The following is a 21,352-nucleotide window of genomic DNA, read 5'->3' as shown; positions in this document are numbered from 1 at the left end:
TATCAGTGGAGATGGAGTGAAGCACCTTTATCTAAGCGTTCGCTAACACAGTACTCAGCTTTGACTCAGAGAGGGTAAGTTAACTGATTATACTTAGCTTTCTCTTCTATGGTAAAATGAGTTGCAGAGAGAACATACTGAAAGCCAAGGGCCTCTAAATACTTTTCCCTTTTATGGAATAGAGCTTCCAGATCACCATTTCCTGGAGATTGTACTCTAAGCCTACACAGTGGTAAAAGAAAGTTCTCTGCATTCACTGATCTATATCTGACTACAAATTTGAGCTCGGGGGATCATTTTTTTCCTAACTATTTTAAGCAGTAAGTTTACAATAACAGACTGAAACATTAAAAAGCATTCCATACTCTCTTCTTTCTTTCATTTTCTTACTTTTTTCTTTACATTGTGTCATCTTAGTGTAGGATTAAGCAAAATCTGGTAAACAGGATAGGCAATTTGTTGTGGCTTTTTTAAACTCATTTTGTAGGTGCAAAAGGCTCGTACAGAGTAAGACTGTAGACCTTCACCCACATCCACTCTCCTTGTGACATGTGAGTTAATTTACAAGTATTTAATTAAAAAAGGTGATTTGGAAACTCTTGCACTTTCAAGAAGACTGGAATTGGGGGGCTGGGGGGGGGAGAGGGAGGAGGGGGAGTGTCATTTACTCTAATAAAACACTGCAGTAATCTCATTGCATCCTTTGATAGGATACAGGTAGGCCAGACAGAGTTTGATCAATGCCCAAGGAAATTAAAAAAACAGAATCTTGAAATTGTCTTACTGACTAGGATGCTAACACATGCTTATGCACTTTGACTGTTTTGGAGTGCAGATGTATTTATTATTATCTATCCTCTCAGTATCTTCTGGGACAGTAATTACAGTTGTTGGTATCTCCCTGTGTTGCATGCATTGTTAACATTTCCTTCTTTGACTGAAACATGTTAATGCTTATGAAAAGGAGATAAAGCTGGAAAGCTAATGGCAGCGTGATTCCAAAGGCATTTCAGCTGGTGGATAAGCCAGGCTTAGAACCAGGATAGCTATCATGCTCTCTGCACTTTGGCCAGAGTTCAGTAAGGCTGTGAGCTGTTTTTGTAGATAGATGTGCAAATTTCTGTAGGTTATAAGGTTTAATGCTCTACTGAAAAAAAAAAAGTACCTTCCAGGGAAATAAATTTTCCAAGGACATTTCCTTCTTTTATTCCTACATATGTAAGATGCAGATAAGCTCCTCTAATTCTTGTTAGAGTGTTCTCATGAAGCCTCCTTCTTTGTATGTTTTGACTCTCTCTGACATTTACTGGTGCTATTTTCATTGCCCAATCAAATAGGCACAAGGTCACTTCAGCAGTGATGGAAGAACATTTATTGCCTAGTATATTAAGATTCCATCCTTCGCTATTAGTTTCAGAAGGTAGTAATTGATACAGCAGAGGGCAGAACTACTTCCATAGCATGGAAAAAAGAAGGTGGCTCCATTGTTTACATACACTTGCATTTACAAGAAGTGATGTTTGTTCTGATTAAGTATCATCAAGTCTTTAAAGGGTCTGGACTACTGATTTTAAGAACACTTTACAGGTTAAAACAAGCTTTTAAACTGAAAAAATAATCATGCAGGAGTTCTAAATCATCTATCTTGTGAACTGAATTGTGTCCTTATATATTTTGTTGAATTATCAGTAAGTAGTAGCCCTTACTTTGGCACCTTAGATGAATGCAACAGTGCAGTCCAGGTGTGCGAAGACTGCATGTTTTAGGAAGTTTCAGAACTGAACAATACGTAAGCCTCTGCGGCTCCAATACAGTCCTCAGCATTTGGGTTTTCTGGGGACATGAGGATAAAAAAGGAAAGTCAAAAGAAGTTTTCCTATTAATCTAGCACCACAAAGACTTGCAGCTTTTTCCTATTTGCAAGATAGCTCTGTATAGAAGTGAGAGTAAGGTTCTCATGGTTGTGGCAGAGATGGATTGAACTCAGTCCACTCCAAATCTGGGGCTTGTTAAGGTGGTGTAAATTCATCTTTCTGCCCTCCGTTCTCTCTTGGCTGTACTTTCTGTGCTGCATCTCTAAGACAACACAACTCGGGATTTGTCCCTTTCTATTCTTAGACAAGCTTGATGATTTTTTTTTCTTTCTTTTAAAGTTTTTTTTTTTCCTTTGTAAATCTGAAAAATGAACTGAAACTTGATGTGTTTAATAGCCCTTTCTTGTTTGAAGATGATTTGTATTACTTTTTTAAGTTTAGGATGTACAAGGAACTCAGCGGAGACTGATAATAAACTACTGTAATGCAATTCCTTATATTGCAAATACACTTTGGCCATGACTGGAAACATTCCTGATTTTTCAGGCCTGGCATGCTGTTGAGTTGAGCCTATCAGAACCATTATAAATTCATAATGCAAACGCTAAGAGGGATTAGATAAACAGTCAAATTTATATCTTCTCTTTTTTGCCTTTGTTTGAATTTGAGTTCTTGCAAACTCAGAAATGGCATAGGTTGCCAGGATTTTGTTACAGAGATGAAAAGCAAAACCATGTCACTTTTTTCATTACCTTGCTTCTGTCCCATCTTCATGTTTTGTTAATAGCTGGTGACTGTTGTTTGATACAAAAATACTTAACTGTTGAAACCCACCAATGTTTAATGCTACTGCTATCTGCCTAATCTCTGTGGGTTTATGAAAGTATATGTAATCATAAGTGTCTGTTTTCCATCATATTAGGGACTTTAAAGATATTTTTCTTTAATGTTTTTAAATCTTCTTTTTACTCATAGAACAATGCCTGTAATCTTATTTGGAGTCAGATTGGTAAAATCATGATACAAACATGAGCTTTCATTTATTGCAGTAGATCTAGAAATTCACCTGTAGTAGGTTCAAAATGTCTACAAAAGCTTGAAACATGCTGATTTTACAGCATATACTACTCTGAAAAAAAAGTGCTCACTGGTCAAAACAAGTCTTTCTCTTAGTCTTCATAATGATGCCATATATGCTGCATTTTTTCCACAGTCTTTATCAAAGAACCTCAAGGAAATAAATTATTGTCTCTGAACACACTAATACTTGCGTAGAGATTTTTACAGTCTTTTATTTCTGCATGAAATTTCAGGTGAGGTGGCCTTGTATTTGTCTTCTAGTAAAAGAGAATATTAAGTTTACAATATAATGTGAAATAAATCTAATAAGAGTATGGGTCTTGGGTGTTTCTGAAGTGCGAAGTTCTTCCACATTCTGTAGGTTTTACAACACAGTTTTTTCTGTGAAAGCTGAGGTGAGGAACTTGTCACTATTGAGGCTGCTTCAGTATTTCCTGTGAATGGCTTTGTCTTTTTTTTTTTAAATATCAACACAGGTAGTTTGACAGTTTTACTTTTCAGTCTAAATAAACCAACATGTTCCTGAACCCATTTCTTTGACCTCCCCTGAAATGGAAGGGAAAACTGCATAAGGTTAATCTTACAACACTGAAAAGTGCCTTGAACTTCAAATAATCTCTCCATCTCAACCTCTTTCTTCCATCTATCTTGAATTATAGAAGAGTAAAAGAATTGAGATGAGATTAGTAATTCAGGTTTGGGAGAAAGTAACATGCCTTGAAGGTTGAACTTAGGCTTGTTGGCTACATTTATCTTCTTGGCACACTATTGAAGTTGTTATATTACTGTTTGAGTGTATAGTTCCATTCTATACACAGCTGTGAATTAACTGTGAGGGAATATATTTTGCTCTTACTAGTCCAAACTGTGTACCAGGTTGTCTCTGATAACTGCATTGTCTGTCATCTGTAGGCACCACCAAGGAATTGAATGATTTATTTATGAGGATTGTTCCTTAACTATCCGGTAGGTGTCACAGTAAGTCTTGTAATACATAGACTGTAGCTATAAGGATTGTTGTTTAACATTTCCCATCTTCAGACCAGTGTACAGGCTTTAATGCTAATAATATCCCTGTGAAGGCAGTAGTTCCTGTTGATACTAATAGCAAGGATTTTCTCAGCTAATATATAGTGATTTATATTTTTCCCCCCACTTTGGGCATTGCTGCTATTTTGCTTCAGAAGTGTCTTAGACAGTGTTGACTTGTGCAGATGCACACCCAGTTACTAAAAGGTATATTACTGATATCCAGGCTGCTATTTCCTTCTTAGAGGATTTTTGGAGTGTGTGGTTTGGTCATGGCCAGAAGAGTCACAGTACCAAAAAAATTTGTAAAATGCAGGGAAGAGGTGGAAATAGCAAGAAGAATGGAAGGTTGCCCATTTATCATGCACTTACTGAGTTATACTTGACCTTGAAAGCTTTAGTTAATAAAACACAAGATAGCATTTTTAATTTTAAACCTTAATACTGTTTGTTATTGTAAAGTGATCTCAGTGTTAGTGCACAGAGTTTTAAATGGATTTGATTTGTATTTTTGGCATCTAACACAGCCTGCGGATCACAAGGCCTCTCAGCGCTTATGCCTTCAGGCTAATTTGAAACAGCTATTCTCAACAGTGCATGGTCCTGTTAGTCCACATTGCAGTTCCACGTGCTTCACACTGTCCACCATGCCAACCTTACCTGAAGACAAGGGACAATCAAAAGAGGCACAACACAACAGTTCTCCTCGAGCCAAAGTAAGCACTCTTACAAAGGTGTTTTCTGACACTTGTTGGAAACCTGAGGCTGAAACCTGTTTGTGTATATGTAGGGCTTTATAAAATAACATCTAATCATTGCTATGTCTTGGTTGATTGTTGAAGCTATGAATGATCTTTCAGCTGATATTCTTAGAATTCTTCAAATATTTCATAGACTAAGGAATGAGAACTAAAGTTACTCAAGCACTTATCTGTCTCTCTCTTGTGAACTATTTATATCAAACTGTCAAAAATTGTCCTTTGTGATGCTATTACAGAAAACTTTAACCTTTGAGAACAGAACTTAGGTTTATGTTGCACAATAGTCTTGAACATCTAGTGTTGCCTTTACAGACATAGAAGATGCTATGCAAGTCATCTGTGTGTGAAACATGGAAATCGTTTTGGTTTCTAGTCTTTCTCAGTGCTTTATTTGCCACAGTAGTAACCAAACATACACTGAAACTATACAGTGAGCAGTTGGGCGCTCCCCAGACTTTCATAATTTTGCTATTCAAATTTGTGGCACCTACATGTTTTTGCATGCAAATACCTTTTAATAAAAACAGTAAGAGAGGATACTTCTCCCTCCTCAATAATTTATACCACTGACAAAAAGTAATTTTATGTTCTAATAAATTGGAGGGGTTTTTGAATTAACCTAGCTGAAGAACCTTACTGTGATTACAAAGTCTCAGGTTATCCAGATCATCCTGCTTTATACAATATAGTGTAAAGAAAGAGAGGATTTATAATCTGGCACATCCTCCGTTAAAATGCATCACTGTCACTGGATTTGAGGACACTGTATTCTACACTTTAGGTGAAAACATCCGCTACTTTAACACTGTTGGAAAATATTGTCAGCAGTGAGACCTACGCTGATTTGTCATGCATTCCATCTAAATTGCACATTGTGCTGAGTGTTGGTTTCCTGGCTCAAGGTAAACACCCCAGACGGATGCAACTTCATCAGGCTGTTTGCTGAGAACATATACTATGTCAAGATTTATTTTTTTTAACTCGCTCCTATAAAGAGTATTTTAGCACAAAATACTTGCTGAGTAAAACCCAAAGAAAAAAAATATGAAAAGCTAGCAGACATCAGTGAATCTAATCTGAACATGCTTGTCAAGTGGAAGAAATTAAGAATTCAAACCACCTAATAAACCCCCCAAAATTAAATAATTTTGTAGTGCATTATACAGACCTTGTGGAGATTGTCCTTAAATGAACTGTGATAACGTGATAGTTCATGAATCAGTTAACTGTGCAAAACATGTCATTTTAGATAAATTGTTATTTTTAGTCATAGAGTAACAGTAGAAGGATTTTGACAAACACGCTGCTCATGAGCCTACTTAAGTAAAGGATTGCAGCTAGCCAGTGTTGTGAGAATTTGATCTTGTTCATGCCTGTTACCACTCTTGGGTCTGGCTGCAATCCAAGATCTACAGCATAAGTATATAATAAGTAAAATAGATTATTCCTTGTGAGATAAGGACTTGCAAGCAGGGAGAGGACATCAGAAGGAACTAATTATTGGTGGATTTTTTTTTTTACCATTGAATAAAACTTTCCAAGTCTGAAATCTCATCTTATCTGAAGTGCTGGCTGGTATCAAACAATTTCCTCATTCTGTTTCAGGAGATGCTCCCCCACCTTTTTCCTGCATGCGCAAATGCACACACATTCACAAAACAGTTCTGAGACAATGAACCTCACATCACATGTACTTAAGTATCTTTTACATGATGGGAAGACCTGGGATGTATTTCTCAAATTCATTTTGAGAGAACAAATACGATTTTCCATTTCAATATTTCTTACAGCTGCCTATTTTTCACCATTCTGACTAACTCTAAGCAACATTCATCAAAGTATTTGTGTTCCTAAGGAAAGTAGATGTGAAATTCCTGATAACATGGGTGTGAGTGCAGTTAGTTTAATTTAAAGAACTTTAGCTCCTTCTTTGAAAGGTGGTTGGAATTAAGGGCATCTAGTTGAACTCTTTGTGTGCTGTCTTGTTGCAGTAAGTATTGAACATTTTAAAGTGGTTTATTCAGAATCATTTCTCCCACTATAAATTGTAGAACTTCATAGTCAGCTGTCATTTTTAGTCATTTAGTCATTGTAGTAATAGAATGTGCTTTCACTGACGCCCTTAAAAACTTGTGACAGGTTTTTAATATTAAGTGTCATTTCTATACATGTGATGTGCCTGCAGCAAAGAAAATTAGATCCTTACCAGTTATGTAAAGATTTATAGGGGCCTATAATTCTCCCTACACTTTCACGGTTGGCTGTGAGTTGCCCTTTTTGACTCCTTCAAATCAAAATTACCTACTTCTGTTTCCAGCTATCTCCTCTCTTTGTATCCCAAACACTATTTTATTGTCTTTTCTGTCTCAGATGTTCATAATTGTTCTCATAAACTGATTCAAGCTTCTGCATTTCTTTTATTATTCCTACTTAAATTTGTATTGCACTTTCATCAAATTACTGCATGTTACCTGTTTTGTTTTGAAGGGAATGTCCTATATTTTTGATCTGTTTTCCTGTTTGTTTCAACTCAATGCAGTTACAATTGAATTTCATTACTTTAGTTGATAAACTCTAAGCTTAACACTTCAGTTAAACAGCTAAAATTAGGATCATTTAAAACCTCACCTCACTCAAAAGACTACTCTCTGAGATGCATAACTTTTCTGGAATCTTCCACATAAATGTCTGTTTCAGGCCAAATTTGTTCTGAAATTCAGTCCAGACCTTTAATTAATTTCTAAGAATACAGCCAGGTGGCAGAGGATTATTTTGTTGCCAATGCTTTAAAGAATTTAGGTAGTATAGTAAAGCTTTATCATCTGACTGTCCTGGCAGGGTAGCTCTCTTAGCAGAGAGGTGTTGTTTTCTATTCATCCTAATTTGGCTGGATTATAAAACTTCAAAAAATGCAATTTCTGTATGCTCAAGGAGGGCTTAACGGGGTTTAACAGCCAGAGACTCGGCAGATCAGATCCACCTTGAGCATCCCTGAGCATCTTGGATCTTCAGTTGTGGACTAAACTGCATTTGTCATCCTATCGGGCCTACACAAGTCTCCCTGCTAAACTAGATGGCACACAATAATCCTTGTACAGCATATGGATCAGTTCCCACTTGAGCTACGGAGTTGGACTCAGTTTTACCCTGCGTTTTTATCGGAGGAGGGCTTGAGACAAAAAGGAAGTGAAGACTTGGTAGCAGGCAGTGACTGGTACTAGGAGATGAGGCAGCTGTTGGGATTAGCCGAGGAGCAGCCTTGGCCGGAAGCTAACACAGAGACGGCAGTTACAGGCAGGCAAGGAGAGGGGAAAGCAGTATCGTCTTTGTGCAGCTGTACAGCTGTGAGACAGCTTAAGCTTCCTGTTAAAGCTTCTCTTCCAAGATATCCATATAGCAGCCTGAGTACTCTTCAGAGAATGAAGGTTTCTTTTGATTTAAGCCAGCTGACCCTGCATAAAGCTTCATGTTCTGGCTCTTCCTGCCTCTCTCCTATACAAATGTCCCACAATCAGAGGCATGTTTTCACCTCTGTAGAGGCTGAACTGCTGTAGCTACTGACCACGATTAATGTATTCTACCTGACCTGAACTAGCCTTAGCTACAGCCTGTTTATTTTCTTTTTTTTTTTTCTTTTTAATGAGACAGTTTTAGAGTCCTAAAATGGGCTTGAGTGACTTTAAGGCTGATGTTACATCATTCAAAAGCTTTTGCTGTTTGGCAGTCATGAGATTAGTATAAACAATGTGCAAGTGTACTCAGCCACTTTGCCCTACAAGTAGGGCAGTCACCTGAATTTTTGTTATTGACTGTTAATAAAATACTTCGTTACTTAGTCTAATTTTCAATAATACTACTTAAAAATTGCTTTCAAACTATTATACAATGTTAGTTGTGCACTTGCATCAAATAATAGATCATGCTTTTACATTCTAACAAAGCATATTTTATTGGCTTTCAGAGAAGAATTATGCTATGTACTTTAATATTATACCATTTTCCAAATGCTTGCATGGTTCTTTGATCAGAAAATATATTGTTTCAACAGGAGTAAAATACAGCGTGGGGACGTGTTGAAAGAAGTTCTTTTGTATCTGATATTAACAGTCATATACCTGTTAGCTTTCTGCATATATAGAATTCAATTTCAATTTATACTCTTGGCTACTTGTTTATGGCAACAAAACTTATGACTACACTAATTTCTTCACACAACAGTAGATGACTGAAACAATTATTCATTGATGGCTTTTGTTTCAAGTCCTTAAAATGATTTCATTTTCGCTGTTCTAAAATGATTTCTTAAACTGTGAGCTATTACATGCTTCATTCTGTAAATGCCTAAAGCAGTGCTTTTCTAACAGCTTTTTTATTACCTGCCTATATACTGAATATTGCTAAAATAAATGTTACTCTGAAGTCATTACACTTTTGTCAACCTCTAGTAGGTACACATTTTTGAAAGGAGCATATGAAATTGGCAGCAAATACTATTTCAATAAAGGCAAAATTTATGTTTATAACAGTTGGATGTAATTGGCTTTGTGCCATGGATAGCAAACATGCTCTTTGAGACAATTCAGAAGCATTGCTTCCTAGAGAGGTGGTCTGTGACCTTAGCCTGCTGGTTTTTAATAGGCATTTGGACAATGCCCTTAATACCATGCTTTAACTTTTGGCTAGTAGTCAGGCAGTTAGACTTGACAGTCACAGAGGTCCCTTCTGTTGGAAATACTCTATTTTAGTCTATTTTCCATTGGCAACTGAAGTAAAAATTTCTTATGAAACTTCAGGATGTAGTTTAAAGAAAAAATAGACTCCAAATAACTGAATAAAACAAAATACTTGTACATATCAATGCCGAGAAGAAGCAATTAGGATTTGAGAATTTACACATTGTTTTTTAAATTTTACAACTTGATTGATAGCAATCCCCTGCCACTTTAGGGTAGTTTTCCCTTTAGCTATGGTACGTCCTTCTTAGCTCATGATTGTGCTCTAAAATAAAACATGCAACTTCTAAGAGGTGCCTCCACTTTCCCCCACCTCTGCATGACTCACTTTCTTCAACTTCTTGACTGTGTGTAAACACCACATTTCTTATGAAGCCTTTGAAAAGAAAAGGGATTGGGTTTTTTGGCGGGGGGGGGGGGGGGGGGAATTCTCAGTGTAGTACATAGGGTAGAATTAATCATTTGGTTTACTATGTATGAGAAATGCACAGTTCATTCTTCCAACCTGGTGCATCTCCACTTGGGATATATCACAGGAAACAGAATCCTTCCCTTCAGCTAAAGTAGAAAGTGTGCAATTAAGTTTTTGGGACAAGTTTTTATACTTTTTAAGAAGGCAAATACACACTGATACTCGGTGCCAGTTTCTTAAAATTTCTATTGCATTTTATTAAGTATTGCAGTTATATTTTTTAAATATATTTTTCCAATTATTGTGAGATAAAACCAAGTAGAACACTAAAAAGATAACCGTGTAGTTATTTTCTGGTTTTTTTGATAGTGTGTGTACACTTAATACTGCATTTATTCGAGCTTGCATTGCACAGTAGCTTTTCACTCTTGCATTCAGCTTTTAAGTTCACAAAGTTTTTTGTACTTCATTTAAGGAATGGTTTGCTGCGTGAAAACATCAGTTTATCTACCATTTTAAAGCTTTCTCTTTAGTTCCACGCTCATTGAATTTAGTTTATGTGCATTAAAATTTGTAAAGAACATGGATTTTTTCAATCTCTATCATATTTTTTTAGCCACTTAAGTATAGACCTCTAGTTCTTATTTGTTTTATCAGATTAGAGGTAATTCTCACTTAGTTCAGTCATTTTCTCCTTAAGCTAAATTGAGCAATGCACATTATTTTGCACATAGTACATCAGTATTTATAGTTTTTAATTTCTGTTTAACCATATTTTTATGTTTGTCACAAACCATTCAGGACACAACTGTTGAAGGGACAACATGCAGTACACCTTCTATTGTTCTTCCAGAGAATGCTGTTACGCCAGATGTAGAAATCGATAAAAACCTGGTTAACAGGTACTATATAATACATTAGCAATCCATGCATAAATTGTACAGTAATTCCAGGAGCACTCTTTCTAAAATATTGCTTTGAAATGTATATTGTATTAAAATATTATTGCTGTATCGCTATTTCTAATTTGATCATATTTTCTTTGCCTTTTGATGATGATTTGTTTTGGCTGTAGGGAAGTGGGGGTACACAGGAATATTACTGACACTAAAAGTTTCATATAATACTAAGCCTGCCAACCTGACTCAGTATACTTTAAATTTACACGGATTTTCTTATCGCTCAGAATAGCATAATTTGAAACTAAAAGAAAAAATATGAATTAAAGTTTTGCATCATTTAGAGTAAGAGCTGTAACTTTTGAAGTCCATCTTGTTGCTAGCAAATAAAATATGACCTATTAAGGAAAAAATGCTTGATCAAGTTTATTTTTTAATATAGTGTGTGCATATGCACCACAAACCTACATCTACTATATGGATGAATGACAGTCAGATTCATCATGTTATCTGCATGGCGATATACAATACTATCCTCCTTTCCAAATGTTAACCTTTACTTAGACCTTGTCACTGAGCAACCAAGACCAAAAAGAAGTACAGCTGAGTATTTTTGTGGTTTTCAAAGTATTATGCATACACACAGACACACAATTTTTTCAGTTCAGTAGCTTAATCCCTAATTGTGTTCCACTAATTATACACTTTTAGTGATGCCTTTAATCATATAAATATTTCCACTGAATCGATAAGAACTTTGTAGACTGCTGTAGACTTAGGAAATTAATACTTGTAAGGGTTAAAAGAATAATACTTTTGAAATGTTAATAGCTCTTCAAGGTATGCTCTACCTTCAGAGTTGTCTCTCACAAATGGGTGTATCTTATGTACAAAGCCTGTAGCTGGTTCCCTTCCTGAAGAACTAGTTATATTACCATCTTATTACAGTATTCTTAGCATCATGCTGAAAAATAGACATTGTGGCAATAATACTTGGAATCTGTTGTAATGCTTTTGCCTGTTGAAAGGAAAATGCAGCAACAAACTGTTGTTCTTAAAACGTGTTTGCGTCATCCTGAAATTATTAAACTGTGTTCTAATGAAGGAGGAAGGTCTTTGGAAAAAGATGGACTTGCAATGTAGGACTGTATAATAAGGCTTACTTGTGAAGAGAGATTTCCAATGAAGGCTTATGATCATGAAAATACTTTGCAATTTTTACTAATAGCTTTTGAAAGGATTTTATTTTTTATGCTTAACATTTTATACTTTTATGAATGGCTGAAAATGCTTATCTTCTTCTGAAAGGTCTAGCATATGACATGTATCTTTCAGAATAAATCTCTGTTCCAGTTGTGTGCATGTTATCTTAGTATTGACTTAAAACACATACTGGTTTATATAATTTAAAGAGATGCTGGTGTAGCTACTGTTATGGTAAATGGTTTCTTTCCTAAGAAGAATTGTTGGTCATCTGGCATTACTGGCTAACTTAGTTTCATAGTATAAAATTCTGACATAAAAATATCATATTATTAGACAGCATCTTTAAATTGTCTTCTAAAGCCAGTTAAGATAATGCTCGATTTTTTTAAATCCTGAGTTGAAAGCATTACAAACTGAGTTACTGGACTAAACTGATAGAGCAAGTGTAGGCTTCTTTTCTACCTCTCTCCCTTTCTCCCTTGTATCTGTTCAGTCCTCCTTGCTGTTTTGGTGAAGCTGCAAAACAAACTTTTCTGTCTCCTGGAAACTGAGATAGGACGACATTCCTGATCTTGTGAAATAAAATAGGTATCATTTGAAAATTCAAGTAGATAATGTTTCGAAGCTAGACAGTTGGAAGAACTTAAATGTCAAGCTTGAATACTATAGTGCAGTGAGTTTTGAAGCAGATGTTTAGTCCTGTTGAGGTAGACAGGGCAAAAATATCGCCTTGAGGTGAAGCATATATGAAAGTAAATTGTTCATTAGAAGTAATAATCCTGTTTGAAGCTGAAAAACTTCAATTTTGATTTGAATTATGGTTATTTTTAGTCTTCTGATAAAGCATACTTTTTAATCTGATTTTTTTAATTTATTGATCTGCCATTAGACCTAAATTATGAGGGGGGGGAGGAAACAAAACAGCAAGATTTAATCATAAATCTATACTGTTCTTTGCTAGCATTTTTAATATGTAGTTTTCCAAACTAAAAGATTATTTAAAACTCAGAATTATAACACAGCCCTTTAAAAGCAGCACTATTTGCTGAACCAGCATTTAATTTTCTGCAGTCATTTGAGAATTTCACCTGGTTTTCAATGTAGAAATATCCCATATTGCTACATGGAAGTGTCAGTGTGGAAACCTAAGAAGTTATTTCAATCAGAAAACTGTTTAGGAAGCACTAACAATTTACCAAGTTCTGTTTTGGAGGAGTTTTGGTTTGTTGGTTTTTTTTTGCAACATGCCATATTTATATGAGATTTAAGTTATGATAATGCACTAAAAATGTTTTTTTCTTAGAAATCAATTTCACAGTACAGGAGGTTATTGCCAGATGTAAGACCTCCTTTGTGAGAGCAATTTCTGTAATGTTCTTTCTGCAAATTCCTCCATTTTCCAGTTGTTTGTAAATGAGAGGATTTTAATTAAAACCTTTTTGTTTATGTTTTTTAATCAAAGAATAGTGCTTTCTTATTAATGTTAAATTTTTATAGATGTATAGGGTTTCTTGATGGTATACTCCTGTAATTTTTGTTTATTTTTCTCTCTAGGCCTCGTAGTCCTCATAGGAGACATTCTAACCGTACTACTAGGAATCCAACAAATTCATTGACTTCTGTTGGTAAGAAGTGATTATTCATTTAAGTTAGGATATTTTCTCAGAAAATGTGACATGCAATAAAAACCGAAATACAGAATCTGACTGAATTGACTGCAGCTTTCTTTCCTGTGCATACTTTCTGTAATACATGCACTGGTTTTGTGACAGACTTAAAACCAAGTTTATCAGGTGACTACTCCAATACTCTTTTTAAAAGGAAGCAGTTTTTCTACTATCACTAAGGAACTGCTTTTAAAAGGAAGCAGTTTTTCTACTATCACTAAGGAACCTAGTTCTTAGGAATCTTTAAACAAATGCATCTGTATCTTTTTTTCTTTACTAATGCACCAGTAAACATCAGAGCCCTGCTATTTCTCTGATACTCAAAATATTCAGAATAAAAATTCTATTTTATCAACTCAGATTGCTGTTACTGATTGAGATTCTATTAAGGATTCTGATTAGTAAGTCATCTTTACATATTTTTGTTAAGAAAATCACATGTGGAGTTATTCTTGATCAACATATTGAACCTAGGCGGGCAGGGGGAGTGTCATGGAGCATTTCTGAATTTTCCAATAGCAAAGGGATTCCTGGCAGTCTCAACAAATATACCTTATAAAAAGCACTGATCTGCTGATGATAGAAGGTCATGTATCCCTAGGGTTGAAAAGTGGCCACAGCCAAGACTACTATCTCTCAATTATAGGTATGTTTCTACTTTCTCTTATACAGGAGGTATTGCAAGAAGAAATAATTAATTGGTACTTCTGCAAGTAAGCCAAACTCTCTCTGGTATTAACAGTAGATACACCTTTTCTAAGATACGATTTTTTTAAATAAACCTGCTACAAGGTGTCTCCTGTTGGAGGTCTGGCTTGCCTGAAAGAAATGTAACTTTGTGGACATGTGTGAAATCATAAACTTGTAGACCTGAAATAACCAACAGGTGATTCTTTGAACACTTGTCATATGTAAACAGGTGCTGGAAGAGATGCAGCAGGAGAAACCAAAGGGAATTCATGACAAAAGAGAAAAAATAGTAAAGGGGAAGGGAAATGGAAGTGGTGAGTAGGCAAATGACAAGGCAAATATAAATAAGCAAACAGGTTGAGTATAGTGAGGAAAACTTCTTGCTCAAGGAAGATAGAAATTACCATGCTTTGCATCTCTCCTCTTTTGCTGGCCCCAAGAAAATGCCATGGGAGGTCCTTCTCAAATTTTCAGTACATGAATCTGTGTAAAATAAAATGGGTATTTCCATAAAAATAGATTGCTTTAAGAATATCCAATCTGTGGGAATACTTTCTGACAGCCTTGAAATTTGATTAAATTTATGGACATTCAAACCAAAATGCCACCACCCAAAATAACCTCCAACCAAACAATCCTACACCCCCAAACCAAAAGCTCTTGAGTTTTTGCTGAGGACTGATTGTTCTGTAATGGCTCTCATAAAATTTCAAAATATTTTTCTCTTATGACATGATGATTTCACTCCCCCTCATCCAAGCTGTTATTTAATAAATTGGTCTCATTGCACAACAGTTACAAGTTCCTTCTTCCCTAATAGAGGCAGCAAGATGGGGGAAGAGACAGTCACAACTGATAATTCTTAGAACGTGTTTTATTCACTAAGCTGCTGTTAATGTGATCGAGTTGTTATTAACACAAGATAACTCTTCACACAACACAGTCACTTATTCACTCATATATATATATATATATAGCTAGTTCACTGAGTCACAAATTTTGGCATAGTTATCTGAGAATAAATATCTGACTTGCAGCCTGCTGATCTCAGTGTGTGCAAGACTGAGTGATCTGTTTATCAGTTCTTGCAGATCCAATAAGCTCACTAGTCTGTAGAGTTTATCAATCCATTAAAAACTTGCACCACCTTATCAGTATTCATGTTTCCTTTCTTTGGCCTGTTGTTTTCAGGTAACTGTCCTCACAAGCTTAGATGCTTGTAGAAGCTATTCATACATACCAGCTTACACAGAAAGGGCCTTTCCAGCAACAGGCTTCGTTCTTTGCTTAATCATGGCTTGGAGAAGTATAAAAATTAGTGCTGAAAGTTTAATGGGTTTGACCAATTTGGAAACCAGGAATTAGTTGGTTCTTTCTACAACTAATCAAAAATTGTTTAGAAATCAATGGATTAATCTAAAGAACAGAGTTGTAGTACAGTGGGTTTCGGGTTGTGCTTCAAGCAATTCTCAAGTTTATCCTATCAACATAAATGGACGTGAGGAAAAACAATGTCTAACAATGCCCTACTCAACCATTGGATATTCTAATGGGATTTGCAGTGCCTTTGAAAACTTCTTGTGGGTTCACCTTATGGCAGAGATTTATTTGCTTTTTGAAATAGCATGATAATTCTCAGTCTTTAGCTATTTAGCTTCTGTCTACAGCTTTTCCAGATGCAGTTTTACTGTTGCTTCTGCATTTGTGGGGAAAGCTCTTCTATCTGCGTAGAATAAAATCTTTATACTTCTAAACTCTGCACGTTGTTCTATAGATTATTTGGTGGAATCACTTGTCTGTTAAAGCTAGCATGCATAAATCTTTGCCAGGTAAGTTTGTGGGACCTTAGCCTTGAACAACTGGACATACAAAATCCATGGAAAAACTAAGTCTACAATAAAAATGCCGTGACTGCTAGTTGAAATGGGTCTACTGCCACTTTTACTGATAAGTGAGAAAAACAATGTTGTGGACACAGACGGAAAAGCCAGTTTCACATATCAGATCATCTTTGATCATACTGACTTAATCTTAGTGGGTTATCTGTGTTTTTGAGGACTTGCTATAAATTTAAGAATATAACAACATTAGAAATTAACAGATATGAATGTTTGTTAAATGCAATCTCAAAGCTAAATTTATAGATATGTTTTGTACTTGTTACTCTGAAATACCACAACCTGTCAGGAAATACAAGGTACAGCTCTAATTCTGATGCTTTCTACCCAGACAACAGTGGTCATGTGATTGATCTGGTAAATGATCAGCTACCAGATGTCAAAATATCAGAAGAAGACAAAAAGAAGAACCTTGAATTACTAGAAGAAGCAAAGAAAGTAAGTGAGCGGTTTCTAACACGGAGGGGCAGAAAGTCAAGAAGCAGCCTTCCAGAGTCACCAACAGGTAGGTCGAGATTCTGAAAACAAGTTTTTATATTCTACTTCAAAGATCTCTAGAGACACATACAAGCATCTACTGTAATGTATACATTGCTGCTGTATACATACACATTGTTTATTTGAAGGTCAGAGTATCTCTGCTTGTCATAACAATACCATATAAACAGAAATGACCATTCGGTATATTCAGATGTAAGTGGAAGGTGCTGTAAACTTTTTAAGTGCCTGAATAGCACACTGCAAACACTGTAATTAAAAAATTATCACAGATTTCTGTTTGTGAAGGTATCTTTCCTAAAGTTCCTATTGTATATTAAAATGATTTTCATGGTAAGATTCATACTGCTGAAAATACCATGCCCCAGATATGGCTACACAGACTTTTATTCTGAAGGTAGTCATAAACTAACCTGCATGGAACAGATCCTCCGTTAAAAAGAGCAGAATTAAGTGCATTTTTTCTAGTGTCAATTAAATATTCTTTTCCCTTCATATGAAGTATTTGAAAACTAGGGCAAAATGCCATTTTACGATAAAGTAGGACTTTCGTTTAGCTTCGAAATACCAATTAAAATCAAAATTCTATCTTAAAATTGGCTTAACACTTTTTAGAGAAAAATAATAAAACTATATTTATTACAACTAAATTCCTACATTCCCCCCCCAAATTCCTTGTGAATTCTTCTGTTGTGTCTACTTGTCTGACATGTTTTCTTTATCAGAAAACTGAGACTAAAGATTCTGCATATCAATAGAATTGTATTAGTTCATGGCAGTTATAAGAGAGAAAACCAGTTCTAATTTTCTAATTGTCAAATACAATTTGGCAGTTACAATTACTTTTCAGGTTCTGGATAAACACATGACTGAAGGCTATGAGATTCATCTTTTAATTTTATCTGAATTTTTAAAATATAGATGCTACAAGCCTAGAAAATAAAATTATCTTTTTTGGTTTTGTCTTTGTTTTAATGAAGCAGTTTCCCCTACACTTAGTCCTAAAGTTTCACCAGTAGCGTCTCGGAGCAACTCTCTCACTCTTCCACTTCCATCAGGTAAAATGATCTACGCAGGCTCAAGCTTTAACTTAAAAATGCTAACCAAAAATATATGTGATTAGTATCTCTTGAGGACAAATCGACATCTGTAGACTCAAGCATCCCCTCCTGAATGTGATAAAGCTGATGAATGCCCACAGTTTGTATTTTTACATGATTATTTTCTATGTTATATTTTTATTCCTGTTATATGTTCTATTTCTTTATTCTTTTCAGTAGTGGAGTTTTGAGAAGCTTTAATGATCTTCCACCTATTATATTTTAGATTTTTTTTCCCCTTTAAACAGTATTTACCACATTTAAATATTAAATATATTACATGTTAATATTACATATTAAATATATTAAATATATTACATGGAACTGTGCATGTATATGTTTGCTAATGTAATAGAAAAAATTTTGAGCATTTGAGGATATGTCCTAATTATGTCTGTGTCTGTTTAGGGTCTGATGTATGCACAACCGCTAGTGTTGAGTCAGTATCTCCAGGACAGGTAGGAAAGAGCTGAATAGTCTGTACAGTAACCTTGTTATTGCAGTGCTTTATTATATTATGCTGTGCCATTAATCCATGAGGAAAATAGGATGGTTTAAATACCATTTTGTATACCAAAATTGTATCATTGGTATGTTTTTTGCTGCAGAGTGAGGGACTAACAATTGTTAAATCTGAAGGGAAAAAAATCCACAAGGGTGTGGGTGCTAACAGATCAGAGAGATCTGTTAAGCGTAGAAAATGGAAGAAGATCCAATGTAATCCTAATATATGGAATAAATTGATACTTAAAATCACATCATAAAAGGTGTGACAAGCAGTGTAAAAATTAAGAGATTCATAGTTCATCCATTAATATCTAACATTTGCAGCATACATCTGAAAGATAACTTTGTAAGGCAACTTTTTTTTTTTTTTTTTTGCTAGAATAACAGAACTGTGAATGAGGATGACAGGCAAACTGCAGAGGTAAGTTTTTCACCTTATGTTGAACAAAATCTGACTGTTTTCTTACTGCATATCTTCTATTTGTGTGACTAAAAAAGGTAGGACTCTGTTTGCTGGGTGAAAAGGAAAACAATACTTCTCTAAGAAATTGTGAAGCACCTACAAATGTAGTGGAGCACAATTTTATGACAGGTAGCCTTTACATCCTATCATGCACCCTGCTCTAGCTCAATTCAACAAAATGTGTTAAATAGCTTTATAAGTGAAGTAAATGTAGCTACTAGAGTCAGTTTGGTGTATTCTGGTGTTCTATACTGACATCTTCTTTCAGGCACCTTTGGTTCAGTAGAAGAGGTTACTATACATTGTGTTCCACACTACTGATGGGGTGTTGCTGCTCCACACACCTATTGTATGAAACGGTTTATAGGAATGCTTCCTAATTTGTTTAGATAATATCAGATGGTCCTTTCAAGAGATTTTGCTATGAGTGGATTAGGCAATGCTTACAGAAACCAGTATGGCATTGGAATTTTGGAGCAGTAACTATAAAGGAGACAAGTAGCAACATACCTAAGGCAGAGCCCACAGTTAAGATTGTATGTAGGTTGCCTTAAAGTGCTGATACAGGTGCCCTTAGACAAAAAACAGATTCTGCACAAAGGTGGCCAAGGTACAAGGACACATTCTTTTGCCAGTTCTCCTGAAGAGATTGTGGAGAAATTATAATCTATCATACTGCCCACAAAGCAAGAAAAAAAGAATTACAATATGTGCTTTAACTTTGTGCACAAGTCCATGTTTTTTTTTTCCCTGGGTAGGTTAGGGACTAAGGGAAAAAACAGTCAGAGAAAAGTAACAGTGCTATATGATACAGGGTTAAAGGGAGGATCTTCTTTACTGTGAGGGCGACAGAGCACTGGAACAGGCTGCCCAGGGACCTTGTGGAGTCTCCATCTCTGGAGACATTCAAAACCTGCCTGGCCGCTGTCCTGTACAACCTGCTACAGGTGATCCTGCTCTGGCAGGGAGGTTGGATTAGATGATCTCCAGAGGTCCCTTCCAACCCCTATCATTCTGTGACTATTTAGACAAACCTTTCATTAAGATGATGAGAAATTTGGCTATATGAGGATTGCTGTAGTGGACCCTGGAATGGGAGAAGGTTATCTCAAAATTTCCCAATTCAGTGTTCTTTCAAGTGCCTTTCAAAAAAATATTTCTCTCATCCACAGCACATGTTTAAAAGCATATTTCACTGAAAAGGAAATGACTTTTTACAGTGAAAATCAGTCCTTGGGTAGGAGAAAATAGAAATCTGCACTTAGTTCTCTGCTTTATATGTGTCCCTCTACTTTTAGAATGCTGCAAAAGGATTGATTGATCGAAGGCAGAATGATCAAAGAAAAATTTCTCAGGGAAGGTTGGTTCCTCGTTCTGCTGGATTTGAAAACTCCAAAGAGAAGCTCTCAGAACAAAAAGAAAACTTTGATCCACGTAAACATATGGATACTTTACCTAAATGCTCCCCTTCAGGTGGTGATGGTGGCAGAATGTCTCTTAACACTTCAGTGAATGTTTGTGAAAATGAACTTGGAAAGTCATTCCTCAAGAAAGGAAAAGAAAATGATGTTCCTTTAAGAACCCATCTACCAGGTCCTGGAATAGGAAATATAGACTCAAAGCTAAAAATTCCTGTTCCAGAAATGAGGGACCATAAAGTTTCATGTAAACCAGAATTTAAACTATGTGGACTGCGTCCTCCTCTACTACGGGCTGTATCATGGGATAGCTTGGAGCCTGGTCAGAAAGATAAAACACCTTTAAAATTACCATCTGAGGAAGATAAAAGCTTTGCTGCTGGTAATAAATCCAGCAATCAATTAAAAGCATTCAAAGATCTTCAAATCCAAGTTCAACCAGTTCGAATGCAGAAATTGACAAAGCTCAGAGAGGTGAGTCCTACTTGTTAGTTGTATCCTGATTTAAAGTTATTTTTGTTTCTTACTGAACTTTCAACTTGCTTGAAAAGTGCTAAAAACATACAGTAATATGATGGGAAAGAGTTCCAGCAAAATCAATACAGTATAGTAGTTTTTCCTTTGCAACTTTAGGAAAATGCATGCTGTAATGAAATCCCATGAAATTTTTCTTACTTTTCCTCAATTCTGTATCAATGGCACTGTAGTCTCTTCAATATGCACATACACGTGTGTGTATACTCTCGTGCAGGCAGGGTTTGGCCCACAGAAAAAAAAATTTAATATTAGTGTCAAGGAAGTACTAATTGCTTTCATTGTGACAGGTGAGTGTAAAACACAATATATCTCATTTTTTGCATCATTTACATGACCTATAGAAAAGAAGCAGTTGATTAACAGTCATGTTATTTGTAAAACATAGTTAGGAGTAAAATGCTCTGTTTTAATTTCTAAAGAGAATTTTAGATCTGAAGAATCTTTCCTTCCTCAGGATGTTAGAACTTTCTCTTTGAAAGGGTTGCTTATGCTCTTTTACTTCCTTTGCTTTCCTGTGCTATGCTTTTTCTGCTCCTTCAGAATTGTCCTCTGATCCACAAGCTCTCACAGTATATTGATTGACTCATTTCTGTGTGAGTGGGCTGAGACCCACATATAAACAAAAAACTAACTGAAGTTT

The 21,352-nt window shown here is 35.6% G+C and overlaps 1 protein-coding gene across 1 annotated transcript in view; it reads left to right on the top strand.

Moving 5' to 3' along the window:
* Positions 1–454: 454 nt before the first annotated feature.
* Positions 455–21,352, top strand: part of IRAG1 (inositol 1,4,5-triphosphate receptor associated 1) — a gene marked incomplete at its 3' end in the record, with an annotated part of 39,739 nt that continues 18,841 nt past the window's right edge. Inside the window, exons 1-10 of the mRNA XM_084263426.1 lie at positions 455–551; positions 3,807–3,860; positions 4,451–4,639; positions 10,631–10,731; positions 13,489–13,559; positions 16,521–16,694; positions 17,668–17,745; positions 18,196–18,245; positions 18,674–18,715; positions 20,056–20,649. Of these exons, the coding sequence (XP_084119552.1) occupies positions 4,571–4,639; positions 10,631–10,731; positions 13,489–13,559; positions 16,521–16,694; positions 17,668–17,745; positions 18,196–18,245; positions 18,674–18,715; positions 20,056–20,649 (1,179 nt within the window). The 5' untranslated portion in view covers positions 455–551; positions 3,807–3,860; positions 4,451–4,570. The remainder of the gene's footprint in view (positions 552–3,806; positions 3,861–4,450; positions 4,640–10,630; positions 10,732–13,488; positions 13,560–16,520; positions 16,695–17,667; positions 17,746–18,195; positions 18,246–18,673; positions 18,716–20,055; positions 20,650–21,352) is intronic.

Source organism: Gallinula chloropus, assembly GCF_964237585.1.
Source record: "Gallinula chloropus genome assembly, chromosome: 4".
NCBI classification, from domain to species: Eukaryota; Metazoa; Chordata; class Aves; order Gruiformes; family Rallidae; genus Gallinula; species Gallinula chloropus.
This window is presented reverse-complemented; position numbering and strand designations above follow the sequence as displayed.